The following is a 15,075-nucleotide window of genomic DNA, read 5'->3' as shown; positions in this document are numbered from 1 at the left end:
CCGTGTGGAAAATGGTTTATACCAAAAGAAGCTGAGAAACAAGCACATATGTAATTCTAAAAGTTCTAACCATATTTAAAAAAAAAGTAGAAAGTGGGGTGCCTGGGTGGCTCAGTCAGTTAAGCATGTTACTCTTGGTTTCAGCTCAGGTTGTGACCTCACAGTGTCATGGGTTCGAACCCTATGTCGGCTTGTGCTCTGACAGTGCGGACAGAGCCTGCTTGGGATTCTCTCTCTCCCTCTCTCTCTGTCCCTCCCCTACTCATTCTGTGTCTGACTCTCTCAAATAAATCAACTTTTTAAAAAAAAAGTAGAAAGAAACAGGTGGTGTTAATTTTACTAATATATTTCATTTAAGCCAATATGCGTGCAAAATATTATTTTTCAGTAGTCAGTATAAAAAATTATCCATGAGATATTTTATGGGTTTTTTTCCAACCCTAAGTATTGGAAATCCAGTGTGTTTTTAGACTTGAAACAGATCTCATTTGGGATCAGCTAGATTCCCAGGGCTCAGTAGCCACATGTAGCTTGTAGATGCCATATTGAACAGTGCAGATATGGAACATTTATTCATTTGCTTGTTCAACCGTGCAAAGTTTTGGTCTTTGCCTGGAAATATACAGAATGGAATAAAGCCCAATATCCATTCTCAAAGTGCACATAGTCCAGCTAGGGAGACGAATATAATAGTCTGTGTTGAAGACATCGAAGACATCAAAACAAGGTGCTCTGAGAGGTCAGGGAGGGAGCAATCAGATGAGGAAAGCTTCAGAGAGGAGATAGACATTTAAGATAGGACTTGAAGGATGTGTAAGAATTCCCCAGGTAAAAGAAGTTAGGAGGGCACTCCTAGCAGTGAGAGTTGCTTATGCAAAGTCCCAGAGAAATGACATATGGAGGTGCTTCTGGGGAAATGCAAGCACTTCTTTATGGCTGGATTGTAGGGTGTGAAAAGGGAGAGTAGTGGGTGGGAAAAGATGAGGAGGGTCTTATAGACGAGTCTATGGAAAATAGAACTTTATCCACTTCCGTAGTAATGGGGGATGTGAAGCATTGTATCTTGAGTGATATGACCAGACCTGCATTTTCTACAAATCATCTGGCAATGTGCAAGGGGTGGAAATTGTGGGCAGGAAGAGCCATTAGGAAGAGAACGGGCTGTAGGCAGGATCCAGAGGAAAATCCAGGGACACTAAGAGGACGATCAGAGAGAAAGGAGGGCAAAGGGTGGTTCAGAGTATCCTGTGTAGTACAGGTCAAGTAGAAGATGGCAGGTAAACCTCACTATGCTAGAGGCTCAGGAGAGATGCTCTGACCCTCCAGAGTCCACCCAATAGCAGAGGGGGCCAGTGAGAGCCTAAAATTGAGTAAGATCAAACTGGAGTCAAGTCTTGGACCACACCACTGCATGGCCTTGTTGAGAACACTTAATCTTCTGACCGGGAAGTGGGGATAAACACAATAGTAGCCCCCTAGGACTCTCATAAGGATGGAATGGCTTACTGTAGCTAGGTCCCTTTGCACAGTGCTTGGCACAGGCTGGCACTTGACCCAGATGGTAGCTATTATTATTTGCTCTCCTTAGAGTGCCCTGGGCCCCAGTTCCCCTGCTTACAAAATTGGAGCTTCCATCTCCAACTTGCTGTTAAAGGAATCAAAGAATAAAAGAGATTATTGAACTGTATTTTTTTAATGTTACTTTTTATTTTTTAAAATTTACATCCAAATTAGCATACAGTACAACAATGATTTCAGGAGTAGATTCCTTAGTGCCCCTTACCCATTTAGCCCATCCCCCCCCACAGCCCCTCCAGTAACCCTCTGTTTGTTCTCCATATTTATGAGTCTCTTCTGTTTTGTCCCCCTCCCTGTTTTTATATTATTTTTGCTTCCCTTCCCTTATGTTCATCTGTTTTGTCTCTTAAAGGCCTCATATGAGTGAAATCCTTCATATTTGTCTTTCTCTGACTAATTTCACTTTGCATAATACCCTCCAATTCCATCCACATAGTTGCAGATGGCAACATTTCATTCTTTTTGATTGCCGAGTAATACTCCATCATAAATATATACCCCATCTTCTTTATCCATTCATCCATCGATGGACATTTGGGCTCTTTCCATACTTTGGTTGTTGATAGTGCTGTCATAAACATGGGGGTGCATGTGTCCCTTCGAAACAGCACACCTGTATCCCATGGATAAATGCCTCGTAGTGCCATTGCTGGGTCATAGGGTTGTTCTGTGTTTAGTGTTTTGTGGAACCTCCATACTGTTTTCCAGAGTGGCTGCACCAGCTTGCATTCCCATGAACTGTATTTGCACTTAAAACTAAAGGCAGGGGCACCTGGCTGGCACAGGGGATAGAATGTGTGAGTCTTGATCTTGGGGTGTGAGTTTGAGCCTAACGTTGGGTGCAGAGTTTACATTTAAAAAAAACCAAAAACTAAAGGTGGGGTGCCCAGGTGGCTCCTTCAGTTAAGCATCGAACTTCGGCTCAGCTCATGATCTCATGGTTCATGAGGTCAAAGCCCCACATTGGGCTCTGTGCCAGCAGCTCAGAGCCTGGAGCCTGTTTCAGATTCTATGTCTCCCTCTGTCTCTGAACCTCCCCAGTTTACACTGTCTCTGTCTCTGTCTCTTTCTCTCTCTCTCAAAAATAAATACATACAAAAAAACCCCCAAAACTAAAGGCAAATATTCCTCAGAAGATTAAACTGAGCCACTAACAATTCTACTCCTAGGAATATGGCCAAGAAAAAATGAAAATATATGGCCACACACAAACCTGTATACAAACGTCCATAGCATTTGTTCATATGCATAGCACGAATGTTCACATTCACTCGAGCCAAAAAAGTGGGAACAACCCACCAACAAATAAATACACCGTGGCTTATCCATACAGTAGAGTATTAGTCAGCCATAAAAAGGAATGTAGTGTTGGGGTACCCGGGTGGCACAGTTGGTTAAGTGTCCAACTCTTGATTTTGGCTCAGGTCACGATATCACAGTTTGTGGGTTTAAGGCCCACTGTCAGTACAGAGCCTGCTTGGGATTCTCTGTCTCCCTCTCCCTCTGCCCCTCCGCTGCTCACACGTGCATGCATGCACACACACACACACTCTCTCTCTCTCTCAAAATGCATGAATAAATTTTTTTAAAAAAAGGAATGATGTGATGACACAGGCTACACTGTGGATGAACCCTGAGAACATCATGCATAAGTGAAAGAAACCAGACCATAAGACCACACATATTGTATGATTCCATTTGTATGAAATGTTCAGAACAGGCTGGTCAGTAGAGATGGGAAGATCAGTGGTTGCCTAGGGCTGGGGGAGTGCAGGGAAAACGGTGAGGGGTGATGGCTAATGGGTGCGGATTTTCTTTTGGGGGTGATGAAAATGTTCTAAGATTGACTGTCATGATGGTTGTTGCATAACGTAGTGAATGTACTACAGCCACTGAATTATACATTTAAATGGATGAATGTGGATTATATCTTAAAGCAGTTACCAAAACAAACAAACAAACAACCAGGGAGAGACTCTACCCAAAGCAACTCAGGAAGAATCAGACACATCATAAGACACACCTCTGTGGAGAGTGATGTTATCCGTGTTATTTGCTCTCGAATCCTCATGGGGCGCATCTGAGACCAGAATCCCAGGACTGTCCCAGGAAGCGTCAGGAGCTGTCACTTGTGGCCTTGCAGCGTAACTGCTGATCTCACCTTTTCCCAGGAGTGTTTGCTTTCTGCTGACATCTGCCTTTCTCACAGATGCACACACGAGGCTGCTTCCACATCACCTACTGCCCCCTCCTCCAGCCCCTGAGCCTCACACCTGTTCTCACACCTGTACTGCAAAGCCAGCAGCACTTTATTTTTAGTCCAGATTATACCCTAACTGGGTCAGCCGGAGCGCATAGCTTCAGTGGTCCTTCTGCTGGCCCTTGCCTCCAGATGGACACCTGTCGGCTTTCAACTGGACTGTCCTCCCCCGCCACCCAGCCCGCCGCGGGTTCCCACGTTTTACAGAATCAGCCCAAAGGTGGGGAAAGTGGGAGCTCCTCTATCCTCTCTACAACCACTGCCATCTGCTGGCCAAATGGTGGTGCAGGGGACATGGTGTCTCCTCTGCTTGCCTTTCCTTCCCGGACTTGGAGCCTGCATTACAGAGTCCTGGAGGTAATGTTCATCCCTCATAGTTCTCTTAGACCAGAGTTTAAGCCAGACCTCATTCTCACATCGAGACCCAGAAAAGTGCCCGTGTCTTACGTGTTGAGGCTGATGCATTTTCGTGAACCTCACTCTTAGTGCAGCAGACACCAAGTGAAGACACAGAGAGTGACCATCCCCAGCAAGCTCCTCTGTGCCCCCTCCCACCACTCACTGTCCGCCCACAAGGAAGTCACCAGCCCGACTCCTAAGAGTAGATTCGTTTGCATGCATTTGTATCTTCATTGCAAGTTGGAGCCGGTTGGAGCATGCAGTGTGCAGTTTTTGTCATGCAGCAAACACTCCAAGTGACCAAGGGCATTTTCAGTGCAGTTCTCTCCAATGGAGCAAAACCCAGGCATCACCAAGGGTACCTCCCTGCCCTCCTGCCACAACCCTCTGCCTCCTCCTTCACCCTCTCTCCCATCATTGGCTCAAAAGCCTCAAACAAAATCATGTGATCGTTTTGGGAGACTCAACCAACAATCACTGAGCACTTACTTGGCGCCAAGTACTGTGCTAAGCACTCTGCACGCACACCTCTCTTGACCCCACAAAGAGCCTACACACACTTACCTAAACCTGAGTAGAGCGTTGCAATGCCGGTGGCTGGCAGACGTGACTCTAGACCGGTGGTCTCCTCACCACCCAAGCTGCTCTCCAGAGACAGCATGAGCCAGGAAACTGTCACATTTGTAAAAGCCTGCCTTTATACTGAGCACAGGAAGGGAAGAGAGCGTGCCACCCCCGTGGAACCCACCTTGTGAGGTCAGTGATTTGTCTGAATGGTGGCGGCTTCTCAGACCTTTGATACAGAAAAGCGCTCTCATCACAAGTGCACGGCACCGTGCATTTTCAGAAACGGAACACGTCGGCGTGCGTGTTTCCCAGCAGCCCGCCTCACCCTCCCTGGGTGTGAGGTCACCCCGGGGTCGCCACGCTGCTGACTTCTAACAGAAAAGACCGTTCCACCACGCTCCATTTTTGTGCTTTTTATAGAAAAGGATTCATACAGTATGAGCACCTTTCTATAAGGCTTCTTGTGCTCAATTTTCTATCAGTGAGTCATCCCTGCCGGTGCACAAGGCTGCCAGTGTTCATTGTCATTGCCATATGATGGTCCATTGTGTGAACATAGCATGGTTCATCTGTTGTGCTGTTCCTGGGTATCTGGGTAATTCCCAGATGGGAATTCTTAGGGATTGTGAGATTGCTGTCACAGACATTGTAGTGCATGCTATGAGTCTCTTACTTTTGGCTGCCCACTGTGGGGTAGAACGGCTGCGTCATAGGGTCTACCCGTGTCCAGCCCTGCATGCCCTGTCACAGACTTTCCCAAAGTCCTTCTCCCAATCTACACTCCACCAGAGGGTGGGACTTCTGCTCATCATAGGCTCACCAACACCTGGCATTTCCAGACCCTCCACCCAACCCTCCAACGTAAATGCAAAATGATTCTAATTTTTTTTTTTAACGTTTATTTATTATTGAGAGAAAGAAAGAGAGAGACAGAGCATGAGCAGGGGAAGGGCAGAGAAAGAGGGAGACACAGAGTCCACAGTGGGTTCCAGGCTCTGAGATGTCAGCACAAAGCCCGATGCGGGGCTCGAACCCACGAACTGCAAGATCATGACCTGAGCCCAAGTCGGACGTCTGATCGACTGAGCCACCCAGGCGCCCCTAAATGCTAAATGATTCTAAATGGAAACATGAATGATTTCAGTGTTAGCTTCTGTTTTGTAATATTTCTGTCGTTGACACAGCCTGTGAGAGTGGACCGCTCCTTGGAGCTGTCATCCACTTAGCAAACATTTACTGAGCCCCTCCTGGGTGCGGGTCTCTGTGTTCTGGTGCTAGAGAGACAGACAAAAGGAAGAAAGGTGTCTGTCCTGAAGGAACGCCAGGGACATCCTGTCTTCAGCTCAGATGTCCCTCCCGAGGCCTCCCTGAGCGCCTGCCCGCGTCACCTCATGGCCCGTTTGTTGACATGTTTGCTGCTCTTGTGAGGGCAAGAATCTTGTCTGCTGGGGGTTCTCTGTCCTGGAGGGTCGTTTCTGGCCCGTAGTCAACATTCAGTAAATATTTATTGGGTGAATGAATGATTGAATGCGTAAGTGATAGGTGGAGTGAGACCTGAGATCTTAGATTCAGATCCTGGCTCTGCCCCTCATTAGCTGCGTGAGGCCGTCAGTAAATTATTTAAGTTTCTGATCCTCATTCCTCATCTATAAAACAAGGGTGGTTGAACTGGCAAAAGAAAGAACAAATGAGCTTGAAGCTAAATTGGTAGAAATTATATAATCTGAAAAACAGAGAAAATAGAATAAGGAAACATGAACAGAGCCTCCGAGAAATGTGGGACACCATGAAGTGCACCAACACATGTGTAATGGGAGTAACCAAAGGAAAGAAGAGGGAGAGAAAGGAGCAGAAAAAATAGTAAAAAAAAAAATTTTAAACATTTATTCATTTTTGAGAGACAGAGTGCAAGTAGGAGAGGGGCAGAGAGAGAGGGAGACACAGAATCCGAAGCGGGCTCCGGGCTCCAAGCTGTCAGCACAGAGCCTGACACCAGGCTCAAACCCACGCATCATGCGATCATGACCTAGCCAAAGTCGGACACTTAACCGACTGAGCCACCCAGGTGCCCCAGCAGAAGAAATATTTAAAGAAATAATGCCTGAAAACTCCACAATGTAATAGAAGAAAACAAAAAGAAGAAAGAACAAACCCACATGAATCTACACATCCAAGCATCTCAGCAAACTCCCAAGTAGGAGCACTGTAAAGAGAGCCATGCCCGGATACATCATAGTTAAAAGACAAGACAAGGGAAACAAATTTTGAAAAGAGCAAGAGAAAAATGACTCATCGCCTACGAGGGAACCCAAATAAGATCAGCAGCTAACTTATCCTCAGAAACAACAGAGGCTGCAAGGCAGAGGGATGATATATCCAAAGTGCTAATAATAATAATAATAATAATAATAATAATAACAAAAAAAAACAAGGGTGATCCTTGTCTTGTAGTATTATTGTTTCAAGTAAAGGAACTGAAAATTCAGCGTCTGATCACAGCGGTTTCCTGAACACATTATTAAGGATCATACAATGTCGTTTCTGATTGCCTCTTTTGTGTTATTTAATCCACCCTGTGTGAGCGACAGGAGGAGTGCCCTGTGGTTGTGGCAGAAGGTAGAAATCAGCCCTTCTATACCCATCTGGAGGTTCAGCCAAAGGAAGCAAATGCCTCTTTTGTGGTCCTTCTTCAGAAAAAGGCTTTCTGCAAATGACTCTGTTTTATTCATTCAGTCAGCAAGTATTTATGAAGTATCAACTGTGTACTTGCTAGAAGCCATCTCCGTTAGAACTCACATCTGCCTCCAGGAACTCAGAGTGGTGAGGGAGAATGGCACTAACCAGATAGCCACACAAATGACCGTGGCCAACATGTGAAGGAAAGACATGGGAAGTACTAAGATCCCAGAGTATGGAACGTTTATTCCAATCAAGGAGGTAGGGAAGGCTTCCCTTGGAAAGTAGTGGCTGAGCTGAAGTCTGAATGATGAGTAGGACTTTCGTTTCTCTCATAAATAGGGGCAGGAAAAATGTTTCAGCCACATGCCAAGGACAGGGGAGGGGCTAAGGAGCCTCCAGGTGTTTGGGTCCTGCTCATGGGTCAACTGGAGGTCACATCTTTTTGATCACGTTCCTCAACAAGGACTAAAAGAAAGTTAATTGGAAAATTGTATGTCTGATAAGGGGTTAATATCTAGAATATATAAAGAACTCCTACAACTCAACAACAAAATTTTAAATGGGCAAAGGACTGGAATAAACATTTCTCCCGAGATATACGAATGGCCAGTTAGCACGTGAAACGATGCTCAGCATCACCAGTGACCAGGGAAACACAAATGAAAACCACGAGTTCTCGCCTCACACCCACTGGGGCAGCTGTTATCAGAAAATCGCAAGTTCCGGTGAGCCCGTGGAGAAACTGGAGCCTGGTAGGAATGGTGCAGCCACCACAGAAACCAGCGTGTCAGGTCCCCAGACACGCTGAATTCTACATACGGTAGAATTGCTGTATGACTCAGCAATTCCACCTGTGGGTTCGAGAACTTACAGCAGGGACAGGAACAGGCGTTTATACCGTCATGTTCACCGGCAGCATTATTCACAGGAGCCAAAATATGAACACAACCCAAAGGTCCATCGCCCATCAGCGGATGAAGGGATAAGCGAAATGTGTATATACGTGCAATGGAATATTATTCAGCCTCAAAAAGGAGGGAAACTGACACAGGCTACACCATGGATGAACCTTGAGGACACTATGTTAAGTGCGATAAGCCAGGCACAGAAGGACAAATAGTGCATGATTCCACTTATATGAGGTCCCAAGAGTAGTCAAAAACCATAGAGATGGAAAGCAGAACAGTGGTTGCCTGGGGGTGGGGGGGAAGGAGGTGGGGGGGGGGTTAGAGTAGAAGGAGCTGCTGGAATTAAGGCCAAAGAGGGGAGAGGTGGGTCCAGCCATGCAGCCTACAGACCACGCCATGTGGTTTGGTCTTTGTCCTAGGCAAAGGATTTCAGGGCTGCTGGTGGACAAGGAAGGGTGAGTGACATTGGTCGTTATTTAGGAAGAAAACGGGGCTCAGTGAAGGATGTGATGTGAGTGACTGGGAGAGGAAGACCCCCCCCACCCCGAGATCCTTGGTCATTTCCCAAGAGGTTCTGGAAACCTCTGGTCTGAGGCCTCATTAAGGAGCAATGCTCTGTCCAGGTCCCTGTGCAAATGTAAACCTACATTTTATGCCCCCCCGCAAGAAGAAATGTGGGCACCCACAGCCTGCACTCCCACCTGGACACACCCTCCTGGCTGGGTGGGCATCGTTCAGGCTCGGATTGGCTGTGTCCTCCCTAGACGCACGTCCCCCTGACCTTCACTGAGTTCCATTTGTGGTTTCTCACCATTTGCCAGCCTCACAAGTGAGCGCTTTGGATCAGTCGGGGCAACAGAACCTGAGTCTGGTTTCCTGAACAGAAAAGGGCTCAAATGGAAGGTCTGACTGCTCACAGAATTATGTTCCTGGCTGGGGAACAGAGCTCACGTGGGAACCAGGAAGCTGGGGCTGGTCATGAAGCCAACCCAGGATAGCCTGCCTGGAATCACAGAGTGCACCCAGCCACTGGCCCCTCAACCCCACTGGGGCCGTCCTGAAACCTTCCTTCCCTTTCCATCTGCTCTTTACCCTAGTGAGATTAGAGCCATTAACTTTAGACACAAGAAAGCTGAGGCCCAGGGAGGTAAGAGGCCTTCGTTAGATCAGGTGTCTTGCCTAATGTGGCAAGTGGCTGAGTCCCCCGACCCCACACGCCACCCCCACGGCCCCCCAGCTTCCAGCAGACCAGTCCACAGGTGATTTGCACTTGAAAATATTGGTCCTGAATTTCAGAACCAGGAACAGCAGTTGCTTTGTTGATTTTTCACACCTAACCACAAATGAGACAGAGGCGAGTGGGGTGGCAGAGATCTGACTGGACAGACAGTCTCTGAGCAGGGGGCAAGTTGCCTGCACCTGTCATGAGATCCTCCCCCCAACCCCTAACCCTCACCCCAAGTTAGGAGAATGTCCAGATACCAGGCAGCCAGAAATGGCACGCGTTGACTAACCACAAACTCCGAGCCTTCACCAGCAGTACTCGCCCTGGCGTCCAGTTCTTCCTGGAGCTTGGGAGGAAAAGGCACCTGGTTATCCTTCTTAGCCATCTATGCAGCATGAAAAATGGCTGGTCTGGGAAAAATGTATGAACGGCATTTTACAAAACAGATTTAATCATTGATGTTAACTTATTTGGGAGGGAAAAAACGCTAATGGTCATTTCCAACCATGTTAATTGGCTTCTGGCTCTGACCAGCCGCTCAGAGAATGTCCAGTGACAACTTTGTCCTGAAATTGTCTGAGCGACGGTTCTGCCGTCAGAACTCAGCGTTGCCAAATGACTGGTGATGACCGGTGACCCAAGGGCAGGGTCGCTTCCTGGGGACAGCAAATCCTCCAGGAAGCAGGGAACACCCTGTGGAGCAGCATTGTGACCTCTTCCACTCAGGCAGTCTGGTCTTTAGGTCTTTTGATTTTGTAACAAGTGTTCTATTTCCAGACCTAAAATGACATGATATTTAAAGTTTTTGGGGGCGCCTGGGTGGCGCAGTCGGTTAAGCGTCCGACTTCAGCCAGGTCACGATCTCGCGGTCCGTGAGTTCGAGCCCCGCGTCAGGCTCTGGGCTGGTGGCTCAGAGCCTGGAGCCTGTTTCCGATTCTGTGTCTCCCTCTCTCTCTGCCCCTCCCCCGTTCATGCTCTGTCTCTCTCTGTCCCCAAAATAAATAAACGTTGAAAAAAAAAAAAAGTTTAAAGTTTTTGGATCTTCTCTAACACATTGGCTTTTTTCTTTTCCTGCATTTGATCACAACTGTTTTGATTCAGCGGCATCAAATCACCTGCAACATACACAGCTTTCTCAAATCTTGCCATTCCGTGATGTGAAGTGAGTGGATGCATGTGTGTCCATAGATGCAGGCTGGGAGTAAACATTCATACGTTGCATCCAGGATACACTGGGGCAGATATACAGGGTTGTTGCTGCAGTGTGGGCGGGGCCACAGAAGGGGGTCTTTGCCAGGGGAGATCTTGGCGGGGGGCCGTCTTAGAGGCTGGCTACCCCACCAGCCTGCTAAAATTAGTGCCCCTCCCACACTCTCATTTTGTCCCATCTTATTATGTTTCTAACTCCTATCCCTCCCTGACCTTAGTCTATTTCTTTCCTGTAAAATAAATGTCTCACCCGCTAGCCAGCAAGTTCTGTGAGATCAGAGACCGCCCCCCAGACCTACTCACTGTGGTCTCCTCCATAATTAAGCGCAGCATGTGGCGGGGTGCCCAATACATACTGGTTGAAGAAAAGAATGAAGAGTCACTGCCAGGCCCAGTGCTTGGTGCTGGGAAATACATCCGTGTCTCTGTAGTCGGCTTGCAGCCCTATCTTGAAGGCCTGAGACCAGACTGGGTTCTTTGAGATGAGTTTCCACCTCTCTGAACTGTTGCAACCCAGGCTCATTTACTTACCTCACGTTCTTAGACCCCAGAGGAACATAACCCTCGGGCCCCAGAGCTGCCAAAGCCAAGCACGGGGTCATGCCCTCGCTTCAAAGCGAGCCAGGGAACCTGTGAGCTATGGTCGCCTCCAACCAGGATTCCTAAAGTGGAGGCTTCGCCAGCCAGTACGCGGGTGGTTCCGGATGCCGGGCGTCCCCTGCAAATGACAGAGCACCCTCACACCCACTTGCCCACCCTGGTCCCCCAGTGACCGAGAATTGCTTCCAATTCTGTCACTCACATTTCTTTGTAAGGCCCATGGGGAACCCCTGGTCTGGCCCCGTGCTGACCTGTCCCGTCTTGTTTCTGTGCTAACCTGCCTGTTTCCTCTTATTTTCCCTTGCCTGTTGAGGAAAGCCTTGCCCGTGGTTCTGTAATAGTACAGCTCCTCAGCCCCTTGCCTGCGGTTCCCAAAGCCACGAAACTCTGCCCACTGAAAGGTTTTCCGTTAAGTTCGCAGAATGAATCCCTCCAGCCAAGAAGCCACTGTGTTGAGCAAAGTTGGTCTTGTTGACTTGTTGCCACAAGAGAGAACCCACACAGTCCGTGTCCTGATTACCTCCCATTCACCCCTTTGGTGGGGCAGGGGGAGACATGTGCCCTCAATAGTACAACCCCCAGGGCTGGCCAGGACAGCAGTTATCAGCCACATACGCTCACTGGTGGGGGAAAAAGAACACCGCCCGCCACATGGGGCCACTCGGGGTTGCAGTCAGGAACACAGTGAACCAGCACGGAGCTCTGGGCTGCTCTTTCTAATGAGGGGGTGGGGTGCCTGCAGGAGGACGTGATTGGCTTGCAGGCTGGCAGGGAACTGAAGCCCTGCATGCTGAGAACAGGGAGGAGCGTGGCCGGTGTGGCCACTGGGGGGCTGGCTGGGGGGAGCCTTGCCCGACAATGGGGGTGCACATCTGGACGAGGGCGGGAGGCTGTGTGTCTGAAAGGTTTCAGGGCGGCACTTGAATTTTTGAGTCTTGTAGCACAAGGGGGAACCCACAGGACTCTCTGGGAGGGTTAAGTTGAAGGGTTTACAGGACTTGGGTCCATGTTAGGTGATGGGGGAATGTCTTGGATCGGGTGCTGCAGTGCAGAGCCCCGACGTGGGGCTCCATTTCATGAGCAGCGAGGTCACGACCTGAGCCAAAATCAAGAGTTAGACTCTCAACCGACTGGGCCTCACAGGCGCCCCAGGGACCATGGTGCCAGGCCAGGTCCCGATGTCAGGGACCGCTTTTCTCTTCCTCCATCTCTACCCCCACGTAGCCAAAAGCACACACAGTCAGTCCTCAGAAACCTGGCCCACAGAGTCCCAAGCTTCGCTGTCCCAAGTGTTGCTGGTCAGGAGGTTGTTCAGAGAAAGCCATCGCAGCTGGGCTGTGGTTACCACCCTCCCGCTGTCCCGCACAGTGAATCGTCCTGTCCCCTCATAGGACAGCCGCTGCACCGACTGCCCAGAATACGTCAGCCACCCGCCACACAGTTCATTATCAGAAGCAAACCTGTGTCCTGGTTTGCTCTGGTACCAGGTCCTGAACTGGAGCCTTGATTGCCAACCCCAGGCTGTGAATACGTGCTCCAGACTCCAGCTGGTCTTTCCCTAGAGAGCCAGGGGGCTTTTTTTTCTTTTTCTTTTTCTTTTTCTTTTTCTTTTTTTAGAGAAGGGGAGAGAGAGAGAGAGAGAGAGAGAGAGAGAGAGAGAGAGAGACGATGACAGCAGGGGTTGGGGGGAGAAGAGCGACAGAAGGAGAGAGGGAGTCAAGCAGGCTCCGCACTGGGTGTGGAGGCTTGATCTCATGGCCCCAGGACCATGACCTGAGCCGAAATCAAGAGTCAGACGCTGAACCAACTGAGCCACCCAGGCATCCCGGTGGCTTTTTCCTTTTCTTTTTCTTTTTTTAAGAGAGAGAGGGAGGGGCAGAGAGAGAGGAAGACAGAGGATCTGAAGCAGGGTTGGTGCTGACAGCAGAGGACCGACACGGGGCTCGAACTCATGAATTGTGAGTTCCACCTGAGTGGAAGTTGGATGCTCACCTGACTGAGCCATGATCATTGACTGGCAAGAGTGGAATATCAGGTCAGTTCTGAGGGAAAGGAATTCTTTTGAGTCATAGTGGCTGGCACGTCATATGTGTTATTGCTGCACGCGTGCACACACACACACACATACACACTGCCCCTCCCCTCGGCAACCTCACGTGGAAGGTTTTGTTTCCAATTAGGCGGCAGGGAAGCGGAGACTCAGAGAGGTTAAGTCATTTGCACAAGGTCCCACAGCTGTGGAGAAAGAGACATGCACACATCTCCATGAACCCAGAGTGGACAGGTGCTCCACCCTTTGTGGGGAAGCTGGGGGAGACCACCCCTCAGCCAACTATACCCCTGAGCAGGGCTCATGCCGTGCGCTGTGCAGAAGCAGCGTGTGTTGTGTGCCAGGGATGTGCCAGGAGTGGGGCTCCTGGGGTTAAGCCAAGGACCTTCCCTGCAGACTTCCCCAGGAGAGACCAGGATGAGCATTCTTGTCCAAGAATTGACACAAGCAGGGCCTGACCGCATAGGAGCCCAAGTGGCAGCTGGCTCACAGCCATGTCCTCGGGGCATGGGGGCTTCTGGAGCCCTGGCTCTAGCGGGGAGCAGAGCAAGGTTTGGCAAGGGTGTCCTCACCCTGGTGGGGATGTCCTCACCGGGGTGGGCAGGGCCATGCAGAGTTCAGGCCTGTGGAAAGCCAGCTGCCTCTTGCCCTTCCCACCCCCATCCCCACTCCCCACCAGAAGCCTGAACATCTGTGGGGCCTTTGGCTCATGTCTGGAGACCAGCTTAGCTCTTCAGACTCCTTTCTACGTCCTCTTTTCTAACTCCAAGAACTGTTTTCCTGTCCTAATTCTAAAGGCTTCCAAAGAGCAAGCTTCCTCCCCATCACCTTCACTGCATGCTTCTTAGAAGGGGTCATGGGTCTTACATAACTGAAGGGCTTGACATGAAAGGCTGACCGTCCTTCTGTTCACTCATCAACTTTTCCTTGAACGCCCACCCTGCCCCACTCCAGGCCCCCGGAAGCACGCCGACCTGCCCACGTTCTTTGGTGTCCTAGCAACCAGAAGCTCTCACCTGAGCTCCGGCCAGCACAGAGGCCATTTTCTCTCTGACCGCCATGACCTGCAGCCTCCCTGGGCCTCTGAGGACCTGTCTGCACAGCTCGTGTGTCCCCTGAAAGCCACCACTTGTCCCCATGGACACCCAGAAGCCCAGCCCAGCCTCCCCTCCTTGCAGAATGAGCTTCTCGCTCACATTCTCTGAGCTGGTCAACATCGCCATCCCGCAGTGCGGGGTGGTGAACTTCAAGGCCCTGCACCTCCTGCTCCAGGGCATCCTGGAGCACATCCACCTGGCTGAGCTCAAGAAGGTCCTCTCGGGAGACGAGGACTTTCTCCAAACCCCGCTGGCCGCGTTCATGCCCCGGGAAGCAGACGCCCAGCCCATCCTGCACCCCATGAAGAGGCTCAGCAACGTCTTTGACCACGTGGTGAGCCGCGTCGACAAGATGGAGAGCCAGCTGGCCATGCTGCAGGACCTGCCATCCACTTCCCAGCTGCTGGAGGGCAGCCGGGGCAAGGGCCAGCCCGCCCAGGATCTGTGGCACCTGATAAAGCTCCGGAAGATGGTGGAAAGCAATGAAGAAGCCATCGCAAAGG

General features: G+C 49.8%; 1 protein-coding gene across 8 annotated transcripts in view; it reads left to right on the top strand.

Annotated features, from left to right (window-relative positions):
* CE3H16orf96 (chromosome E3 C16orf96 homolog) overlaps window positions 1-15,075 on the top strand; it is a 53,835-nt gene that overhangs the window by 985 nt on the left and 37,775 nt on the right. For 5 of the 8 annotated variants that reach the window (XR_006708273.1, XM_045461329.1, XM_045461325.1 and 2 more), the window contains exons 1-2: window positions 3,679-4,195; window positions 14,430-15,074. Coding sequence is in view for 7 of the 8 variants with exons in the window: in XM_045461329.1 (XP_045317285.1) it covers window positions 14,613-15,074 (462 nt within the window). In the remaining variant the exon portion in view is untranslated. Of the gene's footprint in view, window positions 1-3,678; window positions 4,196-13,335; window positions 13,461-14,429; window position 15,075 lie in introns of those variants that run through there. The other 3 variants (XM_045461326.1, XM_045461328.1, XM_045461327.1) reach the window with 2 other exon arrangements.

This window comes from Leopardus geoffroyi, chromosome E3 (assembly GCF_018350155.1).
Source record: "Leopardus geoffroyi isolate Oge1 chromosome E3, O.geoffroyi_Oge1_pat1.0, whole genome shotgun sequence".
Classification (NCBI taxonomy): domain Eukaryota; kingdom Metazoa; phylum Chordata; class Mammalia; order Carnivora; family Felidae; genus Leopardus; species Leopardus geoffroyi.
Note: the sequence above shows the minus strand (reverse complement) of the source record. Positions and strands in the feature narration are given on the sequence as shown.